This window comes from Littorina saxatilis, linkage group LG5 (genome assembly GCF_037325665.1).
Source record: "Littorina saxatilis isolate snail1 linkage group LG5, US_GU_Lsax_2.0, whole genome shotgun sequence".
In the NCBI taxonomy this organism is placed as follows: Eukaryota; Metazoa; Mollusca; class Gastropoda; order Littorinimorpha; family Littorinidae; genus Littorina; species Littorina saxatilis.
In genome coordinates this window covers 54,621,129-54,647,273 of record NC_090249.1, presented here as the reverse complement: position 1 = coordinate 54,647,273, position 26,145 = coordinate 54,621,129, and the positions used below count along the sequence as shown (strand labels likewise).

General features: G+C 41.8%; 1 protein-coding gene across 1 annotated transcript in view; it reads right to left on the bottom strand.

The window, feature by feature from the left end:
• Positions 1-261: 261 nt before the first annotated feature.
• Positions 262-26,145, bottom strand: part of LOC138965957 (orexin receptor type 2-like) — a 247,829-nt gene continuing 221,945 nt past the window's right edge. Inside the window, exons 2-4 of the mRNA XM_070338041.1 lie at positions 13,377-13,728; positions 5,002-5,125; positions 262-388 (exon numbers count right to left, since the gene is read on the bottom strand). Of these exons, the coding sequence (XP_070194142.1) occupies positions 262-388; positions 5,002-5,125; positions 13,377-13,728 (603 nt within the window). The remainder of the gene's footprint in view (positions 389-5,001; positions 5,126-13,376; positions 13,729-26,145) is intronic.

Below are 26,145 nucleotides of genomic sequence, written 5' to 3'. Positions count from 1 at the left end.
TCATGATCATCATCATGATCATCATGATCATCATCATCATCATCATCATCATCATCGTCGTGGTCGTCGTCATGATTATCATCGACGCTGTCGGGGTTGAAGTCGCCGCAGCCATCGTCACCATCATCGTTTTCTTCTTCTCGGTTCTGCTTAAAGCCTTTTAAGCTAGCGTGTGTGTGTGTGTGTTTGTGTGTGTGTGTGATGAAGTAAAGGGTGAACAACTACTACTGACAGGCGAACAAGGTCAAGAAGAACTGCAGGCTACTCACAGCTCATGAAGTTGTATATGACGGGGTTGACAGAACTGTTGAAGTAGCACAACCAGTGGGCCAGCATGGCCAGCAGAGGTAACGCTTCTCTTGGCAAATATTCCAGAAGGCCCGTCACCCTGTCAACACAGAAACAAATGATTTTATTTTGTATTTTGTCCATTCGTTCTTTCGTTCGGAACTTAGATAGATAGTTCTTTAGTTAACTAGTTAGTAACATGTCAACAGGCCCATTACAGCAAACGGCAATGGATGAAATACAAATAACACAAGAAAATTGGTTGATTAAAATCAACATGGCCGAAGCAATGTTTTCATAAAAGAAGCGGTATTGTACGGGCACATGTTGAATTTGGGTTACATGTGTTGCAGAGTATTTGAAAACCCGTAGGCATAAAAACATGCAAAGAAGAGTGATAGGTCCCTGTTGTGAATATAGTCAAGTGCATAAATTGATTACTTATGTTTCACACTAGTTTTGCTGTTACAGCAGTCCCTCTCATGAACGGACACCCTTGGGCCAGTGCAAACCTGTCCGTACATTGCAGGTGGCCGGTCACGGGAGAGCCCCCCCCCCATCACACACACTCAGGCACACTGACGGACTGAGTGAGTCTTTGCTACTGGTGAACGAGCTCTACTTGTCCTAAAACAATAAGGTCAAACTACCACAACTTATAACTGAAAGGAAAAAAACTGTCCTGTAAAAATGACGTTAAATCAACGGTGTCAGAAAAAGAGAGATAAAAGAAATCCTCAAATTCCTGAGGATACAGGCACCCCATGAAAGCAGCCACGAACATACTCACAGAGGCACACATGCTTGTGCAGATACTTTGCAAAAATATGAATTAAAAACCTGCATATGCGGTAATTTCTTTTTTGTGTGTGTGGCTTAATTGAATACTTCAGGCAGTGACTTTTCCCTGTCCAGTTTTCTCTTTCGTCTCTCTTACCCATCGCTTACCCACTCCCCACCCCCTCCACTCCCTTTACCCAGCCCCGACAGCACAAATTTGTAATCTGCAAGGCAGAGTACACATTTTCTAAAAGGAAGACTCCTCCTCTTCAATTATATCCAGAGATCTTCCAGCTGTCTCCACCATAAGCCAAGTGGTCGAGTCTTATACCCCCTTTCCACACAACCGTTCTAGGTCCCGTTCCCGTACCGACCAAGGAACGGTGCGGGCGCGGGGGGGATCGGGACAGAACCGCAATGAACGTAACTGATCTCTAAAGGAACTGCTTTGAACGGTAGGGTCGGTAGGGACGGCTGAGTTTGGGCTGCATGTTCAAATTTTTAGCCGTTCCCCTCCCGATCAGAATGAACGGTAATGCATATGGAACCTCAACCCATCGGTAACGGAACGCTTGGATCGTTACAGGAACTTAAAACAACGGTAACGCAACGGTAGCGCTCTCACACACTGAGTTGTCATACCCGCATTCCACACATCCGTTCTAGGTCCCGTTCCCTTACCGACCAAGGACGGCTGCCACTATGGTCAGACGCTGCTGAAAGATGCCAAAAAACGGCCGTTTGCGCAGCGTTCCATTGTTGTGGCAGCATTCCTTGGTTGGTACGGGAACGGGACAAAGAACGGTTGTGTGGAATGGGGGTATAACTTTTGACACCGACAAACTGAAGAATGAACAGATCTATGAGGTAACCGTCTCAATGGTCCAGGCTCAGGAAACAAAGAGTATATATGGCCTGGGGCGATTGTAGCTTCCTTTCTTCGTGTCCCATAGACAAGGACAATAAATAGTAGAGCATAGTGCAATTTCATGTTGGCATCTTCTCCACTGAAAGCTATAACCCAAAGACTGAAGACCAAAGTGCTTTACCCCACTTCTGACCCGAATCACCCCCCTCCTGCTAGGTACACGTGCACTCAAGTTAACCTCTGCTTTGACCTGTGTGCAAGGAGTCGGATGAGAGAGAGAGAGAGAGAGAGAGAGAGAGAGAGAGAGAGAGAGAGAGAGCGAGAGCGAGAGAGAGAGAGACACACACACATAGACAGAGACAGATATAGAAAGACAGAAGCGGAGAGACTCAGAGGGAGACACAGACAAAGACATACATACAGAGAGAGAGAGAGAGAGAGAGAGAGAGAGAGAGAGAGAGAGAGAGAGAGAGAGAGAGAGAGAGAGAGAGAAAGAGAGAGAGAGAGAGAGAGAGAGAGAGAGAGAGAGAGAGAGAGAAAACTGTAACTGATCTCGTGAGAACGGTAACAAAACGAGACATGTCATCTCTCCGAATGCATTCCAATAGATGACCGCTCCTGCGGCCATCAATAAAGAGATATACTAAACACTCGTTAACAGTACGGTCCTCGTCCCAGCACGTGAACAGTACGGTCCTCGTCCCAGCACGTGAACAGTACGGTCCTCGTCCCAGCACGAAAGAAAAACGAGAGACAGACTGACAAGACAGACAGAGACCAAGAGAGAGAAAGAAAGAGAGAGAAGTACAGAAACAGAAAGGCAGACATACCGACATAGAGAAAGGGGGAGAGAGAGAGACAGAAAGATAGAGAGAGAGAGAAAGAAAGATAAAGAGAGACACCGACCGAAAGCTAGACAAACATGGAGAACTGACTCCCCCCCCCCCCCCCCACAAAAAAATTAAAATAAAGAAAATAGTGAAAAGATACAAAATAAGGAAAAAAAACGGAAAAATGCTAGGCTAAACACACCACAAGAGACAGGATAAATAGATTTCCAAAAGGGTCGATAGTGTGGTGAGAAAACATAATTCACTCAAGGTCCACACAACGGCCTCCAGTGACAAAATTTTACCAGCACGAAAAGTTGACGAATGGGACAAACAAAACAAGTCGCGTAAGGCGAAAATACAACTTTAGTCAAGCTCAGTCGAACTTACAGAATGAAACTGAACGCACTGCATTTTTTCCGCAAGACCGTATACTCGTAGCATCTTCTGTCCACCGCTTGTTCTGAGCGTGTTTTTAATCCAAACATATCATATCTATATGTTTTTGGAATCAGGAACCGACAAGGAATAAGATGAAATTGTTTTTAAATCGATTTCGGAAATTTAATTTTAATCATAATTTTTATATTTTTAATTTTCAAAGCTTGTTTTTAATCCGAATATAACATATTTATATGTTTTTGGAATCAGCAAATAATGACAAATAAGATGAAATTGTTTTTGGATCGTTTTATACAAACATTATTTCCATTACAATTTTCAGATTTTTAATGACCAAAATTATCAATTAATTTTTAAGCCTCTAAGCTGAAATGCAATACCAAAGTCCGGCCTTTGTCGGAGATTGCTTGGCCAAAATTTCAATCAATTTTATATAAAAAAAATGAGGGTGTGACAGTGCCGCCTCAACTTTTACAAAAAGCCGGATATGACGTCATCAAAGACATTTATCGAAAAAATGAAGAAAACATCTGGGGATATCATGCCCAGGAACTCTCAGGTAAAATTTCATAAAGATCGGTCCAGTAGTTTACTCTGAATCGCTCTACACACACACACAGACACACATACACACATACACCACGACCCTCGTTTCGATTCCCCCTCTATGTTAAAACATTTAGTCAAAACTTGACTAAATGTAAAAAGAGAAAGCTCGACATCGTCATAACACCGAGAAAAGGGGAAGCAAAACCGAGCATTGTTCTTCAACCGTGGAGGGAGAAACTGTCACCGGAAGCGGAAGTGCTTTGAAATGCGCTCGCATGACGAGTTCAATTAAATTCCTTTCGACGGAGAGATTGAGGACGGAAGTTGAGTGCTGGCTCAAGCTTCAGGACATGTGCACAATCTATGAAAAAAGGACATATCGCTGTTTGAACTTTAAAACGGTCGATTTATTTTGTGAAGCGCGACCGCACTAAGCGAACAGTGCAAAGACTCTCTAGGCAGGTTCAGAAAATGAAAGTGTAACTGCATTGTCTGAAACTGATAAGGTCTATAGTTCAAGATATCTCCCAATACAATGTAAGAGAACAGAAAAATAACACTTCATGAACACAATGAATACCTTGATGGGTAGGTAGCGAACAGCAAAAAGTACGATCCCCCCTAAACAAAAGCAACAAAAACAAGAAATTCCTCCGAGGTAGGAAAAACACCCCCGTCCTTAGCATTCTCACTGCCACCAACTGAGCAGACACTGCTAACAAGTGTGGTTATTTCCCTTTGACCATTAATATGTCCCTCTATAAGTCCTTGTAGAATCTTAATCCACCAATAACTCCCTAACCGTGTGTTTGACTGGTCCCAATTTTTGTAAGGACCGTCTCAGGAATGTATAGAACCTGTTCACCAAGTTTGGTGACGATCGGTCCGTTCATTCTTGAGATCTATATGCGAACACAAACAAACAAACAAACAAACACATCGAGCGAAACCTATACACACCCCTATACCGGGGGTGTAACAAAACAACAACAAAACACATCCTTTTTTTTAAAGTGATAAAGTTGTACATAAATATAAAGAATACGTAGCAGACGACAAAAAAGACAACATACACCACCAACCACGTCTCGATTTCTTCTTCTTCTTCTTCTTCTTCTTCTTCTTCTTCTTCTTCTTCTTCTTCTTCTTCTTCTTCTTCTTCTTCTTCTTCTTCAACGTTCATGGGCTGAAACTCCAACGTTCACTCATGTTTTTGCACGATTGAGGGGGCTCAGTCTATTTGAAAACAGTCAGTCAAATGATTAAATGTAAAAAGAGACGTACATGAATATAAAGAAGAGGTAGAGGGGCAGGTAGCAGACGGCGAAGAGCAGGACCACCACAATCAGCATCTTGGCTTTCTTTCTTCTCAGCTGCATCTGGGCTCTCGGAACGCTGGCTGCTGCTTCTGCACACATACACGTATACAAAAACACATTTATAATGTCACAATTCAGTTCAAAAGAGTTGTTGTTGTTGAATTATTGTTATCCTCGCTGGGTGTGTAGAGAAAGTGAATGACATTCAAATGAGATGATCGGACGACCCCGCGTTCGGCCGAGAGAGAGAGAGAGAGAGAGAGAGAGAGAGAGAGAGAGAGAGAGAGAGAGAGAGAGAGAGAGAGAGAGAGAGAGAGAGAGAGAGAGCTACAGAGACAAAGAGACAGAGAGACAGAGAGAGAGAGAGAGAGAGAGAGAGAGAGAGACAGAGACAGAGACAGTGGCAGAGAGACAGAGACAGAGAGACATAGAGCAACAGAGACATTTTTCATCAGTCACAAAGACAATGATTAATTTTGTTCGCTTCTTTTTCATACCAACGATATATATCGGGCTTACTAACATTTTACAACGATGATTGTGAACGAAAATAGCCATTCATAAACAAGAAAATCACCCGACAGAGGCCATCTGTACAACCTGACGGATGTATGCATTTGCTTCAGTGACGTGTTCTGATTGCTTACATCAATTTCCACACTTGATTTTGATGTCTTATTTATAAGCCTACATTTCGAGATTCCTTTGCACCGACATACTTTTGGCCTTGACATTGAAGATACCTTTATTCATGTGTGAACAGTCATGTGGTCTATCACAATTCTTTCTGGTCTTTTACTTAAAAGGCCAACATCGGCGCGCGGCAGATGTAGCTTTGGTTTCTCGTGCTGGGAACGCTACATTTAGCTCTGTGACCTTCCACTATAACAAGGAGACGGATGTTCGGCTTTTAACTCATGGAATGCCTCCGCTTGGATACAACAACAACAACAACAACAACAACAACAACAACAACAACAACAACAACAACAACAACAACAACGCACAAACACACCTGGATGGATCCACTGTGATTTACAACATTGTATACACAAGAAGAAAGGTATGTTTAACTTCTCCCGAACACGGAGTATGACCGTCTTAAATGCCGAGTGAAAAAATACACGTAAAAAGACCGCTTGTGAAAAACAAACAAACAAACAAACAAACAACCAACCAGCCAAACAAACAAAAACAGCAACCAACTGGCAATCGCCATCAACGTGTGAATGTGAAAATTATAATCTACAAACGCAGAAGACGAAGAAATACCCTTAACTGTTAGCCACAATGTTTTTCTCTGGATGTGAGTGTATGTTAAACTCAGCTACTTTAATGAAAGAACTACTGTCGCAGTTTGACGCACCAAGGGGATATTTAGCTTCGATATTACGCCTCCAAGCATTAGTGTTAACTAGAAAACCATTGATTTGAATTTCAGCAAGTTCGCAAAATCCCCCAAATGAAAACTTATTGAAGCTTTCAAAATTTGTATTAAATCAATAAATATGCTTTTCACAACTTTAAAAGGACCAGGGCCTGAATGCATAGCCCCTCCATACTTTTAGGATTTCATAGCGCTGTGGAGCGCATAGCTATGAAACGCACTATAGAACTCAGCGGTCCGCATGCATGAGGTCAAATAGTGCCTGCAATAGCTATGCTATGCTATGCTAAATTTCTATTTTTGTCCCCAGAATAAGAATCTATTTGGGACATGAGGTGGTTGTACGCTAATGCAATAGCTAAGAGCGGCTCTATTTTTAACACGTAGATAGTGGAAGGGATTCCCCGTCATCCTGTGTCTCTGCGCATGCGTCAAGCTTTGTGATGCTTCGCGGCGGGTCAGTTTTACACTATTTTCTGCAGACAGTTTGGAAAGCCCGTCTCCTGATAAAACTTGGCTTTCGTGGTTTGGAAACTACATCCATTCCGGTACCCTCGCCATAAAGGTATAAGTCACTCTCTTGCTGGTTCTACATGCTGTGTTTGATGTTATAAATTCCCGTATTATTATTATTATTTTCATTATTATTATGTGCCGCGATCAGTTCGCCACACACATCTTGAAAAGATCCGCACGCGTAAAAACTGACCCAAAGTCAAGATAACCCGCAGAACCGGCGACAATGCACCCTTTCGATTCGGCAGTTCGAGTAGCTCTTACAGTTCATCCGTGAAAGCGGAATATTCTGTACAGTTCCACGTCGTCGTAACGATTCAGTGGATGTAGGCGGTCAAGAAAGATCCGGTTGCTTCTCAAATTTCTTCTCATCCTGAATCGGCATGAAAGCAGCCGCCATTTTAAACGCTCCAATAGCCGGTTCCATAACTCTTATTGGAAAGAGGGGCCTACTATAACTTTCTGGATGGCATAAGGCTCTATGCGCGGTCCATGCATTAGAAATAAGAGACTTTATGGAGTCCACAGACTTTATTGCAGTGACGTCATCAATTTAGGCTCCTATGGAGGGGCTATGCATTCCGGTCCAGGTGTTTTCACTTGCTATTTTTTTTTGTTATAGCTTTCATTTATAATAAAACTAATTTTTTTGAAATGAAGAGGAACGCCATTATCTTAAATGACTCCTTATGGGAAAGAAAGCATGCGCTGTTTTTGCTTTGAAAGGTCAGACTGATCCTAAACCTGGAATCAAGCGATATGTCCCTTGTGTGATATTCGTCTGAAGGCGTGCATTTTATTTTTATTTTTTCGAAGTTTTAATAACGTCTGCTCTCGCCACGTTCCTCCATAAACTAAAACGAAATTGAGTTCTATTTTGTTTCCTTAATATATTTCTATTATTTTCTGTTCTTCTGTGATTCAAGACTGTGCAATTCTGACTGTCAGGTGTGTATTTTCTCGTAACAATGCTCTGGTGTTTATTTTTACATTTAATCAAGTTTTGACTAAATGTTTTAACAAAGAGGGGGAATCGAGACGAGGGTCGTGGTGTGTGTGTGTGTGTGTGTGTGTGTGTGTGTGTGTGTGACTAAATGTTTTAACAAAGAGGGGGAATCGAGACGAGGGTCGTGGTGCGTGTGTGTGTGTGTGTGTGTGTGTGTCTGTCTGTCTGTCTGTGTGTGTAGAGCGATTCAGACCAAACTACTGGACCGATCTTTATGAAATTTTACATGAGAGTTCCTGGGAATGATATCCCCGGAAAAGTTTTTCATTTTTTCGATAAATACCTTTGATGACGTCATATCCGGCTTTTTTGTAAAAGTTGAGGCGGCACTGTCACACCCTCATTTTTCAATCAAATTGATTGACATTTTGGCCAAGCAATCTTCGACGAAAGCCGGACTTCGGTATTGCATTTCAGCTTGGAGGCTTAAAAATTAATCAATGACTTTGGTCACGATCCAAATTTACATTCATATTATTCTTCATCATTTTCTGATTCCAAAAACATATAAATATGTTATATTCGGATTAAAAACAAGCTCTGAAAAATAAAAATATAAAAATTATGATCAAAATTAAATTTTCGAAATCGAATTAGAAACACTTTCATCTTATTCCTTGTCGGTTCCTGATTCCAAAAACATATAGATATGATATGTTTGGATTAAAAACACGCTCAGAAAGTTTAAACAAAGAGAGGTACAGAAAAGCGTGCTATGCAGCACAGCGAAACCACTACCGCGCGAAACAGTCTCGTCAGTTTCACTGCGTTTAGCACGAGCAGCGGACTACGGTCATTGTGAAAAAAATGCAGTGCGTTCAGTTTCATTCTGTGAGTTCCACAGCTTGACTAAATGTAGTAATTTCGCCTTTCGCGACTTGTTATTTTTACTGGCGATTAGGGGCTCCTATTCGGGTTCACTCAGGTCTTTTTACATTTAGTCAAGTTTTGACTAAATGTTTTAACATAGAGGGGGAATCGAAACGAGGGTCCTGGTGTGTGTGTGTGTGTGTGTGTGTGTGTGTGTGTGTGTGTGTGTGTGTGTGTGTGTGTGTGTGTGTGTGTCTGTGTGTGTCTGTCTGTCTGTCTGTCTGTGCGTGTGTGTGTGTAGAGCGATTCAGACCAAACTACTGGACCGATCTTTATGAAATTTTACATGAGAGTTCCTGGGAATGATATCCCCGGACTTATCCGGCTTTTTGTAAAAGTTGAGGCGGCACTGTCACACCCTCATTTTTCAATCAAATTGATTGACATTTTTGTAAAGCAATCTTCGACGAAGGCCGGACTTCGGTATTGCATTTCAGCTTGGTGGCTTAAAAATCAATTGATGACTTTTGTCATTAAAAATCTGAAAATTGTAATTAAAATTATTTTTTTATAAAACGATCCAAATTTACGTTCATCATATTTTTCATCATTTTCTGATTCCAAAAACATATAAATATGTTATATTTGGATTAAAAACAAGCTCTGAAAATTAAAAATATAAAAATTATGATCAAAATTAAATTTTCGAAATCGAATTAGAAACAATTTCATCTTATTCCTTGTCGGTTCCTGATTCCAAAAACATATAGATGTGATATGTTTGGATTAAAAACACGCTCAGAAAGTTAAAAAGAAGAGAGGTACAGAAAAGCGTGCTATGCAGCACAGCGAAACCACTCCTGCGCTGAACAGGCTCGTCAGTTTCACTCCGTTTTGTACAAGCGGCGGACTACGGTCATTGTGAAAAAATGCAGTGCGTTCAGTTTCATTCTGTGAGTTCCACAGCTTGACTAAATGTAGTATTTTCGCCTTACGCGACTTGTTTTAATTACCTCTCACTCTCTCGGCGCGAAATGATTGTATGTGGGATCGAGTTGGAATACTAACAGTTTTAGATTTTTGTGACATTTGTAGGGGATACCTGACAGGGGCGGAGCAGTTAAGCCAGAGAGGGGGGGGGGGGGGTTACAACCTGGGGTCCAGGGGCAGACCCCTTTTGGGGTACAGGGGCATGGCCCCGTCAGGGAGGTCTGGGGAGCGAAGCCTCCCCGAAGCTGAAGAGTTTTAGCTATTTTAGGAACAATTTATGGCTTATCCTTGATTTTAAACATGATCAACCTTGTCAGCAGCCACTCATTATTTCTTTTAAAGTTAGTATTAAATCTTTTTTTTTTGACAGCCGGGGGGGGGGGGGGAGGGGGGGGGTTCCAGAACCCCTGTAACCACCCCCCTAATCCGCCCCTGCCTGTCAACGGAAACGTTACTGACCGGTTGACCATTTAAACTCATTTATTTTTCGAATGGAAACCAGTTAAACACCATAAATGACCGGTTAAAATAACGCCAGCCCGTCATGCGTCAGTTACAAAATGCAAGAAGTCGCGGTTAACCCTTAGGCTGGTTGTCGCGACATATGTCGCGCTACTTTACGTATACTGTCATCTGGTTGTCACGACATATGTCGCGCTTCTGGCTCAGTCTGTTTGGTCGGTTCCGATTACCTCCCATCGATGCGAGAACCTATACGACCGTTTTTCTTTATTTTTCTCTCTGTTAATTCACCAGTGGCTATGTAACATGTGTTACAGAATTGCACCAGTGTAAGTGTCGGTGCTCCACGGTCAATATTCCATTCAGGTTAATTTATCTTCTGCGTGTGTGGGCTGCAACTCCATCGTGCATTCGTTGATTTTCTTCTTTGCATGAGTTGGCATTTACGTGAATGCCCCCCCTCCCCCCCCCACTACAAACCGCTAGTTTAGGCAGTCGTACTCTGTGTTCGGGGGTTGGGGTATCCTTTTATGTTGGTGTCTGGGCCGCAACGAGACGTCACGGAGTTCATTAAAGAAGATGTCATGGATATGATCGAAGACATTTTTTTTATGCTAGCATCTTATATCGGGCTTGATTATCCAATAAGACTGGGGTGCTGGTCTCGGCGTCGATTCCACGGCTAAGGGAAAGAAGGAAAGCGAACAAAAGGACGGGAAGGGGAGGGGAGAGAACAAGAGGGGAAGGGACCGGAAGGGAGGGGACGGAGCGGAAAGGGAAAGCAACGGAATCGGGAGAAAGAGGAGGAAAGGTAAGGGGAGGGCACGAGTTTTCAGGACAAAGAAATAGGTGACCAAAGTAGGTATCAAATGGCGTCCTGTGTGATTGAAAAGATCCATTTTATCTTCCTGTATCGTTGTACTCGATCAGCATCGCTCCTGTGGAATCCATCATATTGAGGAATGAGGTTTTTTTATGCTACCATTCGGCCGATACATCAACTCCAGTCTCCAGCAGTTCTATTTTAAGGCAAGGAGTCCATCAAGGCACGAAAGGATACAAAAGCTGGACGGTTCAGCATAGTCTGCTGGTAGCACAAAGATGTTGCCAGGATTTATTTTCTTCGGCCAATTTTCCGAAATGACCCTAAAAGTTTCGTCAATGCTCGGAAGTTTAATAAGATACGACACCGATACGTGCACAGCCTAACGGTGACCTGACAAGAAACCGTTATGATATAAACAAGTCACCGGCCGAGACAAACTCCATTCTCGAAACTCTTTGTCATTTTTCCCGAGACACACACATAAAAAGTGACTGAACTTTTTCGTGACGGAACTGTTTGAACTGTAATGTCTCGTCAAACTTTGTTTCGCGTTTGACGTCAGAAATGTCACTTTGGAGGTGACCGCCAAAAAGAGATAAGATATTGGTTTGTCAATGTCGTTTCTGATGAAAGCAGTCTTTATCCTGAACTTTCCCTCGCAGCGGAAAACGTTCGGTAGCTCAGTCAAAGTACCGGCAAAGTTTTCGGCGAGTTGAAAGATGTTTTGGCCTGTTGCCGACTTCCACCGCAAAATGACATCCTTGGGTAGCGTCAATTATTATTTTGCTATTTGATGGCATCTAAACGATTTTGTAGCTAAGCATTTTTATCAAATCAAGGCACCTGAGACCTTCGATTTTGTAATTGCATTGTATCTACAAGAATATTTACTTTTGCTAGTTGATACTTTGTAAAGGATTTTGCGACTGCGCATTTTTTCTTCAAATTAAGGAACCTGCTACCTTTGGTTTTGTAATTGCATTGAATCTAAAAGACTATCTACCTACGCTCTTTTTCTTAATCTAAGAATTTGCTTTTGTCATTGCAGTGGTGTCCCTTACCCCTTTCTTACTGCCCATGCCATGGTGTCCTTACCTTTTCTTTGTTTAATGAAAGAGACTGTCTACTTACGCCTTTGGTCTTTTTTAATCAAGAAACCTGATACTATCGATTTTGTCATTGCATTGTATCGCCCCCCCCCCCCTACTGTTAATGGTATCTTTCCTCTTCCTTTTACTTACTACTGATCTGCGCTGCTGCGCAGAACTGGTTAAGGAAATTCGACACCGATTAATCATCCACACAAATTCGCTAATTGTTTGCGTGTTCTACTTATAAATTGTGTCGAGACAAACGTGAAACATGTCCACCGAATATAGTCTGTTGAATATGGTGACATGGCAAGAATCACGGAAAAAGCTGGTTGGCAATTGGATGGGGTATCTAAATGATTAATTATAATCAGAAATAATCTTTTTGTATGTGGCGCCAATCCCGAGTTTGCGATCGTAATAACCATGTGTCTCTTGTTTCAATTAGCGAGATCATTCTTTCCAATTTGGCTAATAATTGTGAACGTAAGTGGAGTTTTCCATGCTAAAATGAGATCAGCTTCTAACTTTAGATAAACGTCTACACGGTTTTAACAATGAATTGATAGAGCTGAGCCATGGAGTGGTCCATCAAGCTGGTTTTTTCTCAGCAAAAATGTTTAAAATCTCAAGAAAATAAGATGAGATAAGATGAGATGAGATGAGATCAAAAAAGATCAGATAAGATCAGATGATAAGATGATCAGATAATAAGATGATAAGATGATAAGGTAAGATGAGATGAGATGAGATGAGATGAGATGAGATGAGATTTTGTTTGTTTGTTTTTTGCTTAACGCCCAGCCGACCACGAAGGGCCATATCAGGGCGGTGCTGCTTTGACATTTAACGTGCGCCACACACAAGACAGAAGTCGCAGCACAGGCTTCATGTCTCACCCAGTCACATTATTCTGACACCGGACCAACCAGTCCTAGCACTAACACCATAATGCCAGACGCCAGGCGGAGCAGCCACTAGATTGCCAATTTTAAAGTCTTAGGTATTACCCGGCCGGGGTTCGAACCCACGACCTCCCGATCACGGGGCGGACGCCTTACCATTAGGCCAACCGTGCCGGTATGAGATGAGATGAGGTGAGGTGAGATGATATTAGATGAGATAAGATCAGATGATATAATAGTGTATGAGACAATGTGATACGAGATAAAATAAGATAACGTACCCTAACATAACCTAACACAACACACATCAACAAAAACTTGACTCAACCACCCCAACCACAACTCACCATCATTGTCGCCCATGGACCCGCTGCGCCACAGGCACAGGGCCACGCGCACGTAGGTGAAGGTCATGATCACCAAGGGAACCAGGTAGAAGAAGACGAAGATAAGGAGGATGTGCAGCTCCTCGGCCTCGTGCGACCAGCTGGGCTGACACATGAGGCCGTGGGGCATGGCGTGGAGGGTCATCCCCACGAGGTCCGGCACGGCGCAGGACAGAGAGATGAGCCACACGACGCCGATGATGCGCCGAGCGCGCACCGTTGTCTGACGGAACATGAAGGGCTGGCAGATGGCCATCCACCGCTCGATGGAGATGGCGGTCAGCGTCAGCACTGAGACGAACACTGACACTTTCTGCAAAGACACGAAAAGAGAGGAAAGTGTGGTTAGTTGATGACCTATAGTGTGTATTGTGTATAGAATGAAGTTCAGCAAGTGGTTATGACCCGCTTGCGGTTAGAGAATGCAATAATCCATCCATCCATCCATCCATCCATCCTTCCATCCATCCATCCATCCATCCATCCTTCCATCCATCCATCCATCCATCCATCCATCCATCAATTGTACAAAAACAAACAAGCAAAGCGATGTTCAATGCATTAATAAAACAAACACACACATAAACAAAAAAATAAAAAAAAACCAAACAGGTTCATCGACCGATCAAGCAAGAAAGCAAGTAATCCACAAGAGGATGGACTAAGCTCGCGCCATAAACGGTGGATTTACACGGGTCGTAAACAAAGATCTTCTTCTTCTTCTTCTGCGTTCCCGGCGTAAACAAAGATCAAGTTATTGTAAAGCAGTTACACAGATGTCCATCTCTATTTTCGGAGGGCGGTCAATGTCAAAACTTAACCCCACAAACACATTTTCTCCCCTAACATGCATACAAGGCAAATGGCAAATATTTTATTTCAAGAAACCCCATGGGGGTACAAAACCACAACGTGTGATTTGATTAGCTCAGGAAATGGATCACATCCTGCAATACCATGACATGCTGGCATCCCGACCTGCGATGGAGATGCTACATGGGCAGCAAGGTCAATGGTCTACACGATTACATGTAAGAAGGATCATAGTATTTGTCAGAGTACTGACAACGGGGAGAGAGAGAGAGAAAGAGAGAGAGAGAGAGAGAGAGAGAGAGAGAGAGAGAGAGAGAGAGAGAGAGAGAGAGAGAGAGACAGAGAGAGAGAGAGAGAGACAGAGAGAGAGAGAGAGAGAGAGAGAGCGCGAGAGAGAGAGCGAGAGAGAGAGACAGAGAGAGAGAGAGAGAGAGAGAGAGAGAGAGAGAGAGAGAGAGAGAGAGAGCAGAAACAGAAGAGTGACATATAGAAAACAAAACGAAACAACCACAACAACAAGAAGGAGAAGGGGTGGAACGACCAAACAGGTTGTATACAAGATAAAAACTCACACAACAATGAGAAAAAAAACAACCCCTTGTAGTTATTGCCCTCACAAAATACGCATAAAATAAAAGAAGAAACAAACCAAAACAAAAAACACCACCTGCAACAGCCCTTTTCAGCGCCACTTAACGCAACATCGTGCAAAGCAGCACGTGCTACAACACTAACTTTGACAGTGACACGTAACGCTTGCGTAGCAAAAAACAACAAAACAAAACAACGCCACCCTAAACGAGAGCAATTATATTTCACACAGAAACGGTAGACTTCCCGTGGGACTGGCTTCAGAGATTGTCTAGAGGGTGAACAACAAATCCCTGGCAAGATATGCACGAAAATGAATCCCAAATGTTATTGTTGATGGGGGGCTGCACAGAAACTAATGGCAGTTGACTGCAGTCAAAAATGCCATTGCCTGTTGCAGAACCCCCAACGACCCCCCCCCCCCGCCACCCCTTACCCCCACCTCCTGTCGTTAGCCACATGTCCTGCTTTTTTTTGTTAAAATGTGTGTGTGTGAAGAGGTAGTGTTGGAGTAGTGTGGGGATTTGTAAGAAAGGGGGAGAGAGGGAGGAGAAAGAGAGAGAGAGAGAGAGAGAGAGAGAGAGAGAGAGAGAGAGAGAGAGAGAGAGAGAGAGAGAGAGCGTGGAAGAAAAAAGAGCGAGAGAGAGAGAGAGAGCAAAGAGAGAGACAGAGACAAAGAGCGAAGAGAGAGAGGCAGATACAGAGAAGCCTATAAAAAACACTGGACCCCGAAGCAGAATGAGGCAACACTAAATCCGGTCCTGGAAAATATCCTCAAACAAATGCGAAAACCAGACTCTCATTTCGTTGCCGAGAAAGCTTTCCCCATTCCACAAACATTACACACTGAACGGACAACTCTCTGCAAATTCAGTCTTCAAAGAGTCTTAAACGATCAATGCCCCACGAGTGACCTACTAGAATCCGAGAGATCGGCTTCAAAGGGAGAAGTGCGTTAAAATTAATTCGTTCCCAAGTTCGGAGAAACTCCGTTTTAAAGCCCAGAAACTTGACCCAACAAAGCAGCTTCAGTTGAAGAGAAATCGGTTAAGATCGACAATCTAGGGGTTGTTTAGGCTACTGGGATAAAATTGTTTTACAGGGATAGTGTCCGCCTGTAGCAGCGCTGTGCAATACTGCGGATGTCCCACATACGCAAGAGAGACCACCCACGTGATAAATAATGAAACCATCTATTCACACGTGTGTATATCATGTAAATGAGGTCAGGTCAAACTACATTCTGGCAGGGACCTTAGATGTGATTTTCTACTGCTCGTGATGACAAAGTCACCGAGACAAACTTCATCCTCGAAACATTTTTGCATTTGCGTTTACCAGGCTCAAAAGCAACTTGCCACTTTTCAATATCTAGCCAAACAATGGAACAACAGCTTACAATGATACAGTTCTTTCAATCACAATGTTTGAAGATCTAACAACAAAAATCTTTACAAAAAATCTGTTGGTCGTTTACATTTAGTGGACAATGCTGTTTCTATCACGCCCCAAGGATATTTTGTTGGGACATTTTCTGTGCTTGGGCCTTGATCAGGCGCGTCAAACTCTACTCATATTACAGTGTTCTAGATGTTCGAACGTGTAGCAAAGACCTGTACGTGTACGTGTAGATATTGCGTCACCCGTGACTCACTTTTTTCTCCAATGTTCCAAATGCATACGTTGTTTTGCTACCACCAAGACTGCAGATCTTGGCAAAGGCGTGACGTAAAACCTAGATTTGATGACGCTACACGTACACGTTCCCGTACACCTCCTAAAAAGTGCTGATCTAGATCTTGCTATTGTAACATTGAAACAGACGACAAATCTGGTCGTTCAGTGGCCCGTACTGACACGAAACAACTGGGAATTATCATTTTGACGTGGAACAAATGGACAATTTCATCATAAACTCTCCCGAGAGGGAAACAGCTCAATTTAGAATGAAAGCAGTGTGGGAATCCCGCTGCAGTAGGCGGAGGCTGATATCTGTTCTTCTATATATGATTAACGAATTAAGTGCAATAAACAGACTCCTCCACAAATCAAAGGAGGCAGAAATTCTGATAAAATCTGTAACACAAGAAGCGATTGGGACATTTACATGCATGTTTTCACGAACGGGGGGCAATTGTCCGGAATTGATAAAAACATATGATTCATTATTGATTGGTTAAGGTCTCTTAGGGTTATTGCAGGTCATCGTTCATGTTTGTAGTTATGCTCTTATCTGTTTAGAACTTCCAGATTTAAACGTATTGATACCATTCAGAAATATCACAGTGTGAATAGAAAAGATAAGAAAACCGCTCATCTTTCACAAAAAGACCAGTCTAAATCTCATGAACATTATGAATCTTTTTCATGCAATTAAAGGGGGTGGGTACCAGAAGTGGAGTTGCAATCAAAGAACGTTTTCTAATTCATTTGCACATGTTGGCAACGTGTGTTTGAAGAAGCCATCGCATGTTTGTTTAATTTAAAAGAATACATGGCACGCTATGCTATTTCTGGACCTGTACGATCAGAAAAATGGTTTCTATAAAGAGAATCACAGTAATGAAGATACTCCTTTCCAAACCGTAAACAATAGAGTACGAAACCAAAGTGCCAGCAAACAAAATTAGTTGAGGCATGCGAGTTAGATTAAAAAGAAAAAGAAAAAAAAAGGAGCAGATAATTGACCTTTGCCCGTCACTAACTTTTTCTTCCAAGACTGGTTGAAAAGGCGGGGGCCAACGCTCGCAGTTTATATAATTAACTATCAAGGGAGAGAACTCCTGACTCCGTTTGTTCCGCCAAGGGAACTAATTTAGACACGTTTAGACACGTAATGACTAAATAAATGCGTTGGGCGGCCTGCGCACAGAAAAGGAAAGTTCTCCCAGCGCGCGGTGCAACCTTACGAAGTAAATGTCAAAGGGACGCAAAACAATCAGGTTCTCTGGAAGTAAAACACTTTTTTTTGTTTCTCTTTGTCGTGGATAGTTTTTGTTTTTGTTCTAAGAAGTCGTTACCTTTTCTGTATACGCAGAAGAGACATTTTGTTTTTAGCTGAAATGTGGGGGCGTTTATATTATCCTCTTCCGTATTTTTCTGCAGTGTGACAAGTTCTATTCTAGTAACAGAACGGGCTTTGTTCCACGCCGAATTTAAACCGATTCGCATGCGCGTTACGGGATTTTCACACCTCAGCATTATCAAATACTCTTAGCTTTCCCAAACTGGCAGACGTGCCTAATCTAACAGAAATCACAGATAAAAAGGAGAAGAAGGTAAATCAGACTGGCCTTATCTGAACCCGCTCCAACCACGTGGAATACGGGTCAGATTACAATTAAGTATGCAATTTACGAATTTCGCTTCAATCCAATGCGCGTGAAACAGAGAAGAACAGGTTGTTTTTTTTTAAAGAAAAAAAGGCCGCTCAAACATTCTTCATTCAAACATCGGTATCAAATCGCAAATTGCATTTTATGTTTCTTTAATTGCAGAAAGAACAAGGAAGGAAATAGAAAAAAAGGACACACATAAAAAGACAAACAACAAACAAACAAAACAGCAAACAAACAAAATCATACAAACCATCCAAACAACTAACCGACCAAATAAACAACTAATATGATAATAAAAAATTATAAAAAAAGAAAGGAAATAAGAAAGGAAGAAATAAATAAAGAAAGAAAGACAGAAAGAAAGTAAGAAAGAGCGTGATTGAGTGAGAAAAACATAAGTTTCGATCCTGACTTTACTTTTTTTTTCGCCGGTGAAGTTTCTTCACAATCTGCAGCAATAAGGAGAGCACACGAAATCACTGCCTCAGAGAAAGCACGCATACAGTCCTTCAAAGCTTTTTCATAACAGATGTGCAAACACAAAAATAAAAATAAAAATAAAATCATTCTGTTCAATAAACAAAGAGCCCTTTGTGGTTATTATCGCAGTTTGTCCGCATGATCAAGTTTCGTCGTCGTTTGCAGTTTTCTTGGCGTAGAAAAGAAAATCGTTGATTTTTTCGTTCAATCGTGCCCTGGTCTGTTTTTGTAATGTTCTACTTGATCTCTTTGTGTTCGACTTTGCGGTACGTCATGTGCTTTTCGAAGAATGGGAGAATGGGAGAATGGATAATTTATTGTATTAATCAGTGGATTGATCATTTCAATTTTCAGAGGCTTTGAGCTTAGGACTTGAGAAGTAAATACACAACCAAGAGCATCATTACTAGGGAAAAAAAGCAACAATAACACATGATGGGCATCTATTTGAAATGCAGTCGAGTCTTGGCTTTGACAAAAATATCAAACCACATATTCATTGACACCAAATTAGTCCCACTCCCACCCCTCACTCCTTTCGCCACCCCCACCCCGTTCCAAAAATTAATGTGAGCACATAGATCCTCATAACGCGCAGCCGACTTTTGGCTTTGACCACAGCATTCAACCATTCAATCAATGATACCACGGGAATATGTCCCCCCCACCACCCCCCGCACCTCCCACCCCGCTGCCCAGACCGCCTCACTGCCAAAGCCCAACCGACATTACCCTAAGTCAACAGAGCAGCGGAACAAAATGAAATGATTTTCATAACCGTCAATCCTTCGCGCCCGTATATATATTTAGTGACAAAACAGACTGCAGGGAGCTCTTTCTGGCGTAGGTATGGTACATCGACTTGCACACACGACTTCGTAACTGAGTTGATGTAAACTTAATGAGATGATGTAGATATTACAATTACTTTAAACAAGAAGAGCAAACGCTCGATCGAGTCACTTTCGCAGTTCTGAATATTATATGAGGCATCAGATGGACAGGAAGAAATTGCTATTCACAACACAATGAGTCACGTTCACATAAAATTTGAGCCCGGTCACTTTTATAGTTTCCGAGAAAAGCCCAACGTTAAGTTGTGTGTTGCCGAACAGAAAAGGCTAGTTATCTCCCTTGTTTTTCTGATAACGTTCGTAAAAGGCTACAGATGTAAATACTTTGATGTAAAGAATAATCCTACAAAGTTTCAATCACATCCGATGAACTTTGTCAAAGATATAAAATGTCTAATTTTTCCTTTGACGCTGACCTGTGACCTTGAAAAAGGTCAAAGGTCAACGAAACCATCGTTAAAGTGTAGAGGTCATTGGAGGTCACGACTAAACAAAATATGAGCCCGATCGCTTTGATAGTTTCCGAGAAAAGTCCAACGTTAAGGTGGTGTCTACGGACGGCCGGCCGGCCGGCCGGCCGGACAGACTAACACTGACCGATTACATAGAGTCACTTTTTCTCAAGTGACTCAAAAACCACAGGGCAGTCTTGAGTAAACGATGAGTGGGTTTCAAAATGTGTGTGTGTGTGTGTGTGTATGTATGTGTGTGTGTGTCTGTCTGTCTGTGTGTGTCTGTGTGTGTATGTGTGTGTGTGTGTCTGTGTGTACGTGTGTGTTTGTGTGTGTGTGTGTTTGTGTGTGTGTATGTATGTGTGTGTGTCTGTGTCTGTGTGTACGTGTGTTTGTGTGTGTATGTGTGTGTCTGTGTCTGTGTGTACGTGTGTGTTTGTGTGTGTGTGTGTTTGTGTGTGTGTATGTATGTGTTTGTGTGTGTGTTTGTGTGTGTGTATGTATGTGTTTGTGTGTGTGTATGTATGTGTTTGTGTGTGTGTGTGTTTGTGTGTGTGTATGTATGTGTGTGTGAGTGAGTGAGAAAGAGACAGACAGAGACAGAGAGAGGGAGAGAGCACCAAAATACACTAATTCGTTAAAAAAAAAAGAAGTGTGAACTTATTTGCAAACTTTTCACTTTCCAAAATACTAGGCAACCAACGGAGCTAATCTGGACCAAATGCTTTAATCATTCGTGTCGCCAACCTGTCTCACTCTTTTAATTGAAATTCAAAGACTTCAAGTTTCATTCTCAGGTTCGTCAGACTGTATACTTCGAACGAGGCCGCCTCTAAGGTCGCCACGCTCTAAGGTCGCCACGACCTACATCAGTTGCCAACGTTGATTGGAACGATAGTGATTAAAATCAGTCAATTGAGGGAGAAGGGACAAAAAGGGAATGATTAAAACAACAAAATAAAAAATAAAAAAATCACAGAACGCGGGTAATGGAAAAAAAAAAATAGAAAAAAGAGGGCTGAACCTTGGAAAGGTACAGACAAGCAAAAGAAGGAATTACACGTTTGCATGCTGTCGTGCTGGGTCGGGACCGGGCATCAGCGGAGATAGCTATTCTGTTTGATAAACAGAAACTTCGCGTGCTGAGCTGTTTGTGCTGTCGGATCGTTTCCGCAATACTCTCCTCCCCTGCCCTCTCTTCCCTTTTGTGGAAAGAGAGAGAGAGAGAGAGAGAGAAAAAAAAACCCACAAAAAACAAAAACAAAAACCTTGTTTCAAAGGGGCGTAACTTTTCCGCAGTAAACACAAACTCCGACAGAGTTACTTCCGAATATTGTCTATTAGAGTGTCTTATTCCCCCTATATCCCAGTTGCTCGTCACCTATCTACTATTGTGTCGGTCCTAAGAACCGTCTGGGTTTCTTCCTCTCCAACGTTTGTTGAGATCACTCTCCGGTTCAAAGTCGTATTGTCCCGCTGAGCGCTAACTAGTCCTACGTCAGGCTTTTAACCCAGGCCTTCTTTTCTTCTTGAGACCGCATTCTTCGCGGAGTGTCCTGATTGTCCAAACGTGTCCTTGAAATCTAGTTTGTCTGGATAACCCAGAAAAACTTCGGATGCAAAAAAAGAAAGAAACAAGTCGCGTAAGGCGAAAATACAACATTTAGTCAAGTAGCTGTCGAACTCACAGAATGAAACTGAACGCAACGCAACGCAGCAAGACCGTATACTCGTAGCATCGTCAGTCCACCGCTCATGGCAAAGGCAGTGAAATTGACAAGAAGAGCGGGGTAGTAGTTGCGCTAAGAAGGATAGCACGCTTTTCTGTACCTCTCTTTGTTTTAACTTTCTGAGCGTGTTTTTAATCTAAACATATCATATGTATATGTTTTTGGAATCAGGAACCGACAAGGAATAAGATGAAAGTGTTTTTAAATTGATTTGGACAATTTAATTTTGATAATAATTTTTATATATTTAATTTTCAGAGCTTGTTTTTAATCCGAATATAACATATTTATATGTTTTTGGAATCAGCAAATGATGGAGAATAAGATAAACGTAAATTTGGATCGTTTTATAAATTTTCATTTTTTTTTTTACAATTTTCCGATTTTTAATGACCAAAGTCATTAATTAATTTTAAGCCACCACGCTGAAATGCAATACCGAAGTCCGGGCTTCGTCGAAGATTACTTGACCAAAATTTCAACCAATTTGGTAGAAAAATGAGGGCGTGACAGTGCCGCCTCAACTTTCACGAAAAGCCGGATATGACGTCATCAAAGACATTTATCAAAAAAATGAAAAAAATGTTCGGGGATTTCATACCCAGGAACTCTCATGTCAAATTTCATAAAGATCGGTCCAGTAGTTTAGTCTGAATCGCTCTACACACACACACACACACACACACGCACAGACACACACACATACACCACACCCTCGTTTCGATTCCCCCTCGATGTTAAAATATTTAGTCAAAACTTGACTAAATATAAAAAGACCCACCCCCCAAATAAGGAAGACTCTCACCCACCCACGCATCCACGTACGCACGCACGCACGCACGCGAGAAAACACACACACACACACACACACACACACAGACACATACATACACGCACGCAAAAAAAAACCACACCCCACCAATGACGGTGAGCAAAGTAAGATCTTCAAAGTGTCTGTGTAGTTTCTTTTTTAAATGCATCCCTTTCTTGCTCTGTCTGAGCTGTTTTTAACCGCGGAAGGATCTGCATATTTTTCCTGCTTATGCTGGTTCCTATAAAGCGCCCTCTCTGCCAGTTTCGAGGACTAGCGAGACAAGGAATAAAACCAGATCACGTGTCGTGTCACCCATGAGAATTCTCACCCAGACTACTTGTAAAAATCGCATCATGTCTACTTGTACAAAATCTCAATAAACCTACTCCCGCAAAATGGAGTTGGCTCTTCATGGTACCATGGTTAACAATCGGGTCAGTCGCTTTTTTTTTTTTTACAACGACACCGGTTTCTTTCTTGAGAAAAAGGAGTTAACTCTCATTCTTCGATTTTTAGTTTAAAGAACGCATTAAACTGATCAGCATCAGACCTCGCTACAATGTTCATACCTATTTCAACTTAAAGAAAGGCAACCATTCAGTGTAGATGGGATTCGATCAGCTGTCGTCATTAGCTAAATGTACGTGAACGACTTAGTTGACAAAAACAAAGCAAAACAACAACAACAACAACAACAACAACAACAACAACAACAACAACAACATAAAAGATAAATCACAAATAAAGACAAGACGCAGCAACACGGGCAATGAGACAAAGACTTTGTCAAAGACAAAGGGCTTCTCAAATCCACTCTAAACATCAAAAGAGCGTCAGAGTGCCTCAGCGAAACAATGTGTGTACATAAAAGACGGTGTAACTCCCCTAAGTTTTGGGAGAGGTATAGGAATACCTTTTATCGTACAAAACACTCAGACACAATCAACCACTCTTACTCTAATCACTGACTCCACACCCAGGCAACATTCAAACCAAAGTTTATTATTTACACACACGACATCACCGCATTCACATTCACACCCAATCACAATCGCTCAAAATCAAAGATAGATGAAGTAGGAAGAATTATCTTAAAGTTTAACAAAACAAATTGGCTATAAGAATTTATAACTTGATACTAAAAGAACTGTAAATATCCCTAAATATTACCACCTACCACCTTAATTCCCTGATCCCGAAAAGTCAAGAAGTCTCTTTATAAATCTATCTCAACTCAAAATCCGCTTATCTTCACCTACAGTAATCAATTAACCCTGTTATTTATTAACTAACTATTATTTCTAACTTACATTTACACTAATACCTCGTGATAGGGACTACCTACGTTTATTGCTACACTGCCTTCAACCTTGATGCATACGATCAACGCCAAACGCAGCTACACATGAAACCAGTAGGCCCAGCCACCAATAATACTAATTAACTTAACTTTAAATAACAAGACTCTCAATTATCTTCCACTTATTTCAACACAATAAATGGTACGAACATTAAGTCATCACTAACACACTCAAATTAATCCACAATGTAACAACCTTACTTCATAGCAACAAATTACAATATCACTACATAATTTTCTCTTCGCGCGTAATGATCATGACGTTTCACAACCAAGTCCAGTTCACATCTCGCCGATCCACAAAAATCAACGTCGCTCAAAACAAAACATAAAAAAATAAAGACACTCCAGATTAGTCCCGTTGAATCTTCCACTTATTTCAACACAATAAATGGTACGAACATTAATTCATCAATAACACATTCACATTAATTCACCACGTAACAACCTTACTTCATAGCAACAAATTACAATATCACTACATAATTTTCTCTTCGCGCGTAATGATCATGACGTTTCACAACCAAGTCCAGTTCACATCTCGCCGATCCACAAAAATCAACGTCGCTCAAAACAAAACATAAAAAATAAAGACACTCCAGATTAGTCCCGTTGAATCTTCCACTTGCACAATCTTTATGTCTTTAATATGTTTAAATTCACTTATAGGTCACAATGCTTAGTGAAGCCACAGCTGCATAACTCGAGGCACACAGATGCCATAATATATTCTTGTGCCCATACTGCTCGTGGCAATAGAATGCCAGCACCTTCCACCACTTTACTCACTGACGGTGGGCCACCTCACCTCCACAGCTCACACTTGCGACACACCGGTGGTCAAACACTCCACCAACAACACGCCTTCCTCCCGGGTAACGAGTCGGAAGCATCTTTCTCCCGGAAACTCATGCTGTCTCCTGTGTCGTTCGTCTCTCCTGGCTTGGACTCGCCCACAGCCACGCTTCTATGCTTGAACGCTGTTGTAGGAACAAAGCCAAGTATAACTACTTGTTCCCCAACAATACTTCAATTATCTCCCCTTACCCACAAAGTCCACAAATTAACTCTCCTAACAACAATATCTCCTTCATTAGACTTCCCATAATTATCAATACTCATCAACTTTCAAAGTCCCCTCTTTACTTAATTACTCATTAATTACCATAATTAACTACTTAATTAACCACCCTGGCCATCTCGTCAAAGTTACCATTTAACTTTAACCACAACATCATTATCAAAATACCAGAGTCCCAACATGACCAATTATGTAATAATTCTTACAATTTTCACTCCCTTAAATACCTAATTATAGTCTTTACTTTTATACAATTGTAAAGACACCATCATCAATATAAATGTACAAAGTATTTACAACTCCCATTTCACAAAGTCAATACAACATGGCTGCCCCCATAATCAAACAATTCCTATTTCATTATTTGACCCAACCATTTACAAGCAGCCCCTTCACAAACAACGCCACTTCTCTTACCCCTTATGAATTTAAGTCATATTACATAGTGGCACCTCGTTCTTTCCTCTTTCTCTAACCGTGATGACGTCACATATTTACAACCAACCCCCCGTCTTCTGTCTTGACAGTGAACTCCCGTTTAAAACCTCCCGTACCTCGTCTCCAAATTTCCGCACTAACAACTACTACACGACTATTCTCTGGAATTAACGCTCTCTACCTTAAATACACCCTCCATAAAAATAAATCCTTCCCACACATGAGTTCACTCGCAGTAACTGCTGACACCTCTTTTCTTCTTTCCACCAGCCAACTCGCTCTCCCCACTTCTTGTGCTTGAGCCATTTCAGCACAGGTCCTTTGTGCCAAGGGGACTCCATTTATCTTCAAATTTAGATTCCCTCTCTCGTCCTTCCTACTTCTTGCACAATGAAAAACTGTCCACCCCCTTTCCCTTGTTTCCCATTTTCCCTCTCCCCTTTCTACCCCCGACACCCTACACATAAAATGACACCAACCCAGGAAACTAAAAAACTAAAACTCTCTCATACACAAACACTACCGAACCAACAAATTTTGACCCTGAGCACGGAAGGAGAGAAAAACTACAGAATTTCACCACACCTTGCCGTTCGAGGACTGACCACCCGTAGAACCCTTGAAGCCACACCAAGACAGCTGGAACACAACTTGTCTCCGGGGTCGAATAAAACATCAACACGCCGGTCGGCCGGATAGAGCATTCACATCAACCATCCGTTCTCTTCACAGTTTTACACAGCAGTGACCTTCGAGCCTGTGACTCGTTCACGCATCAC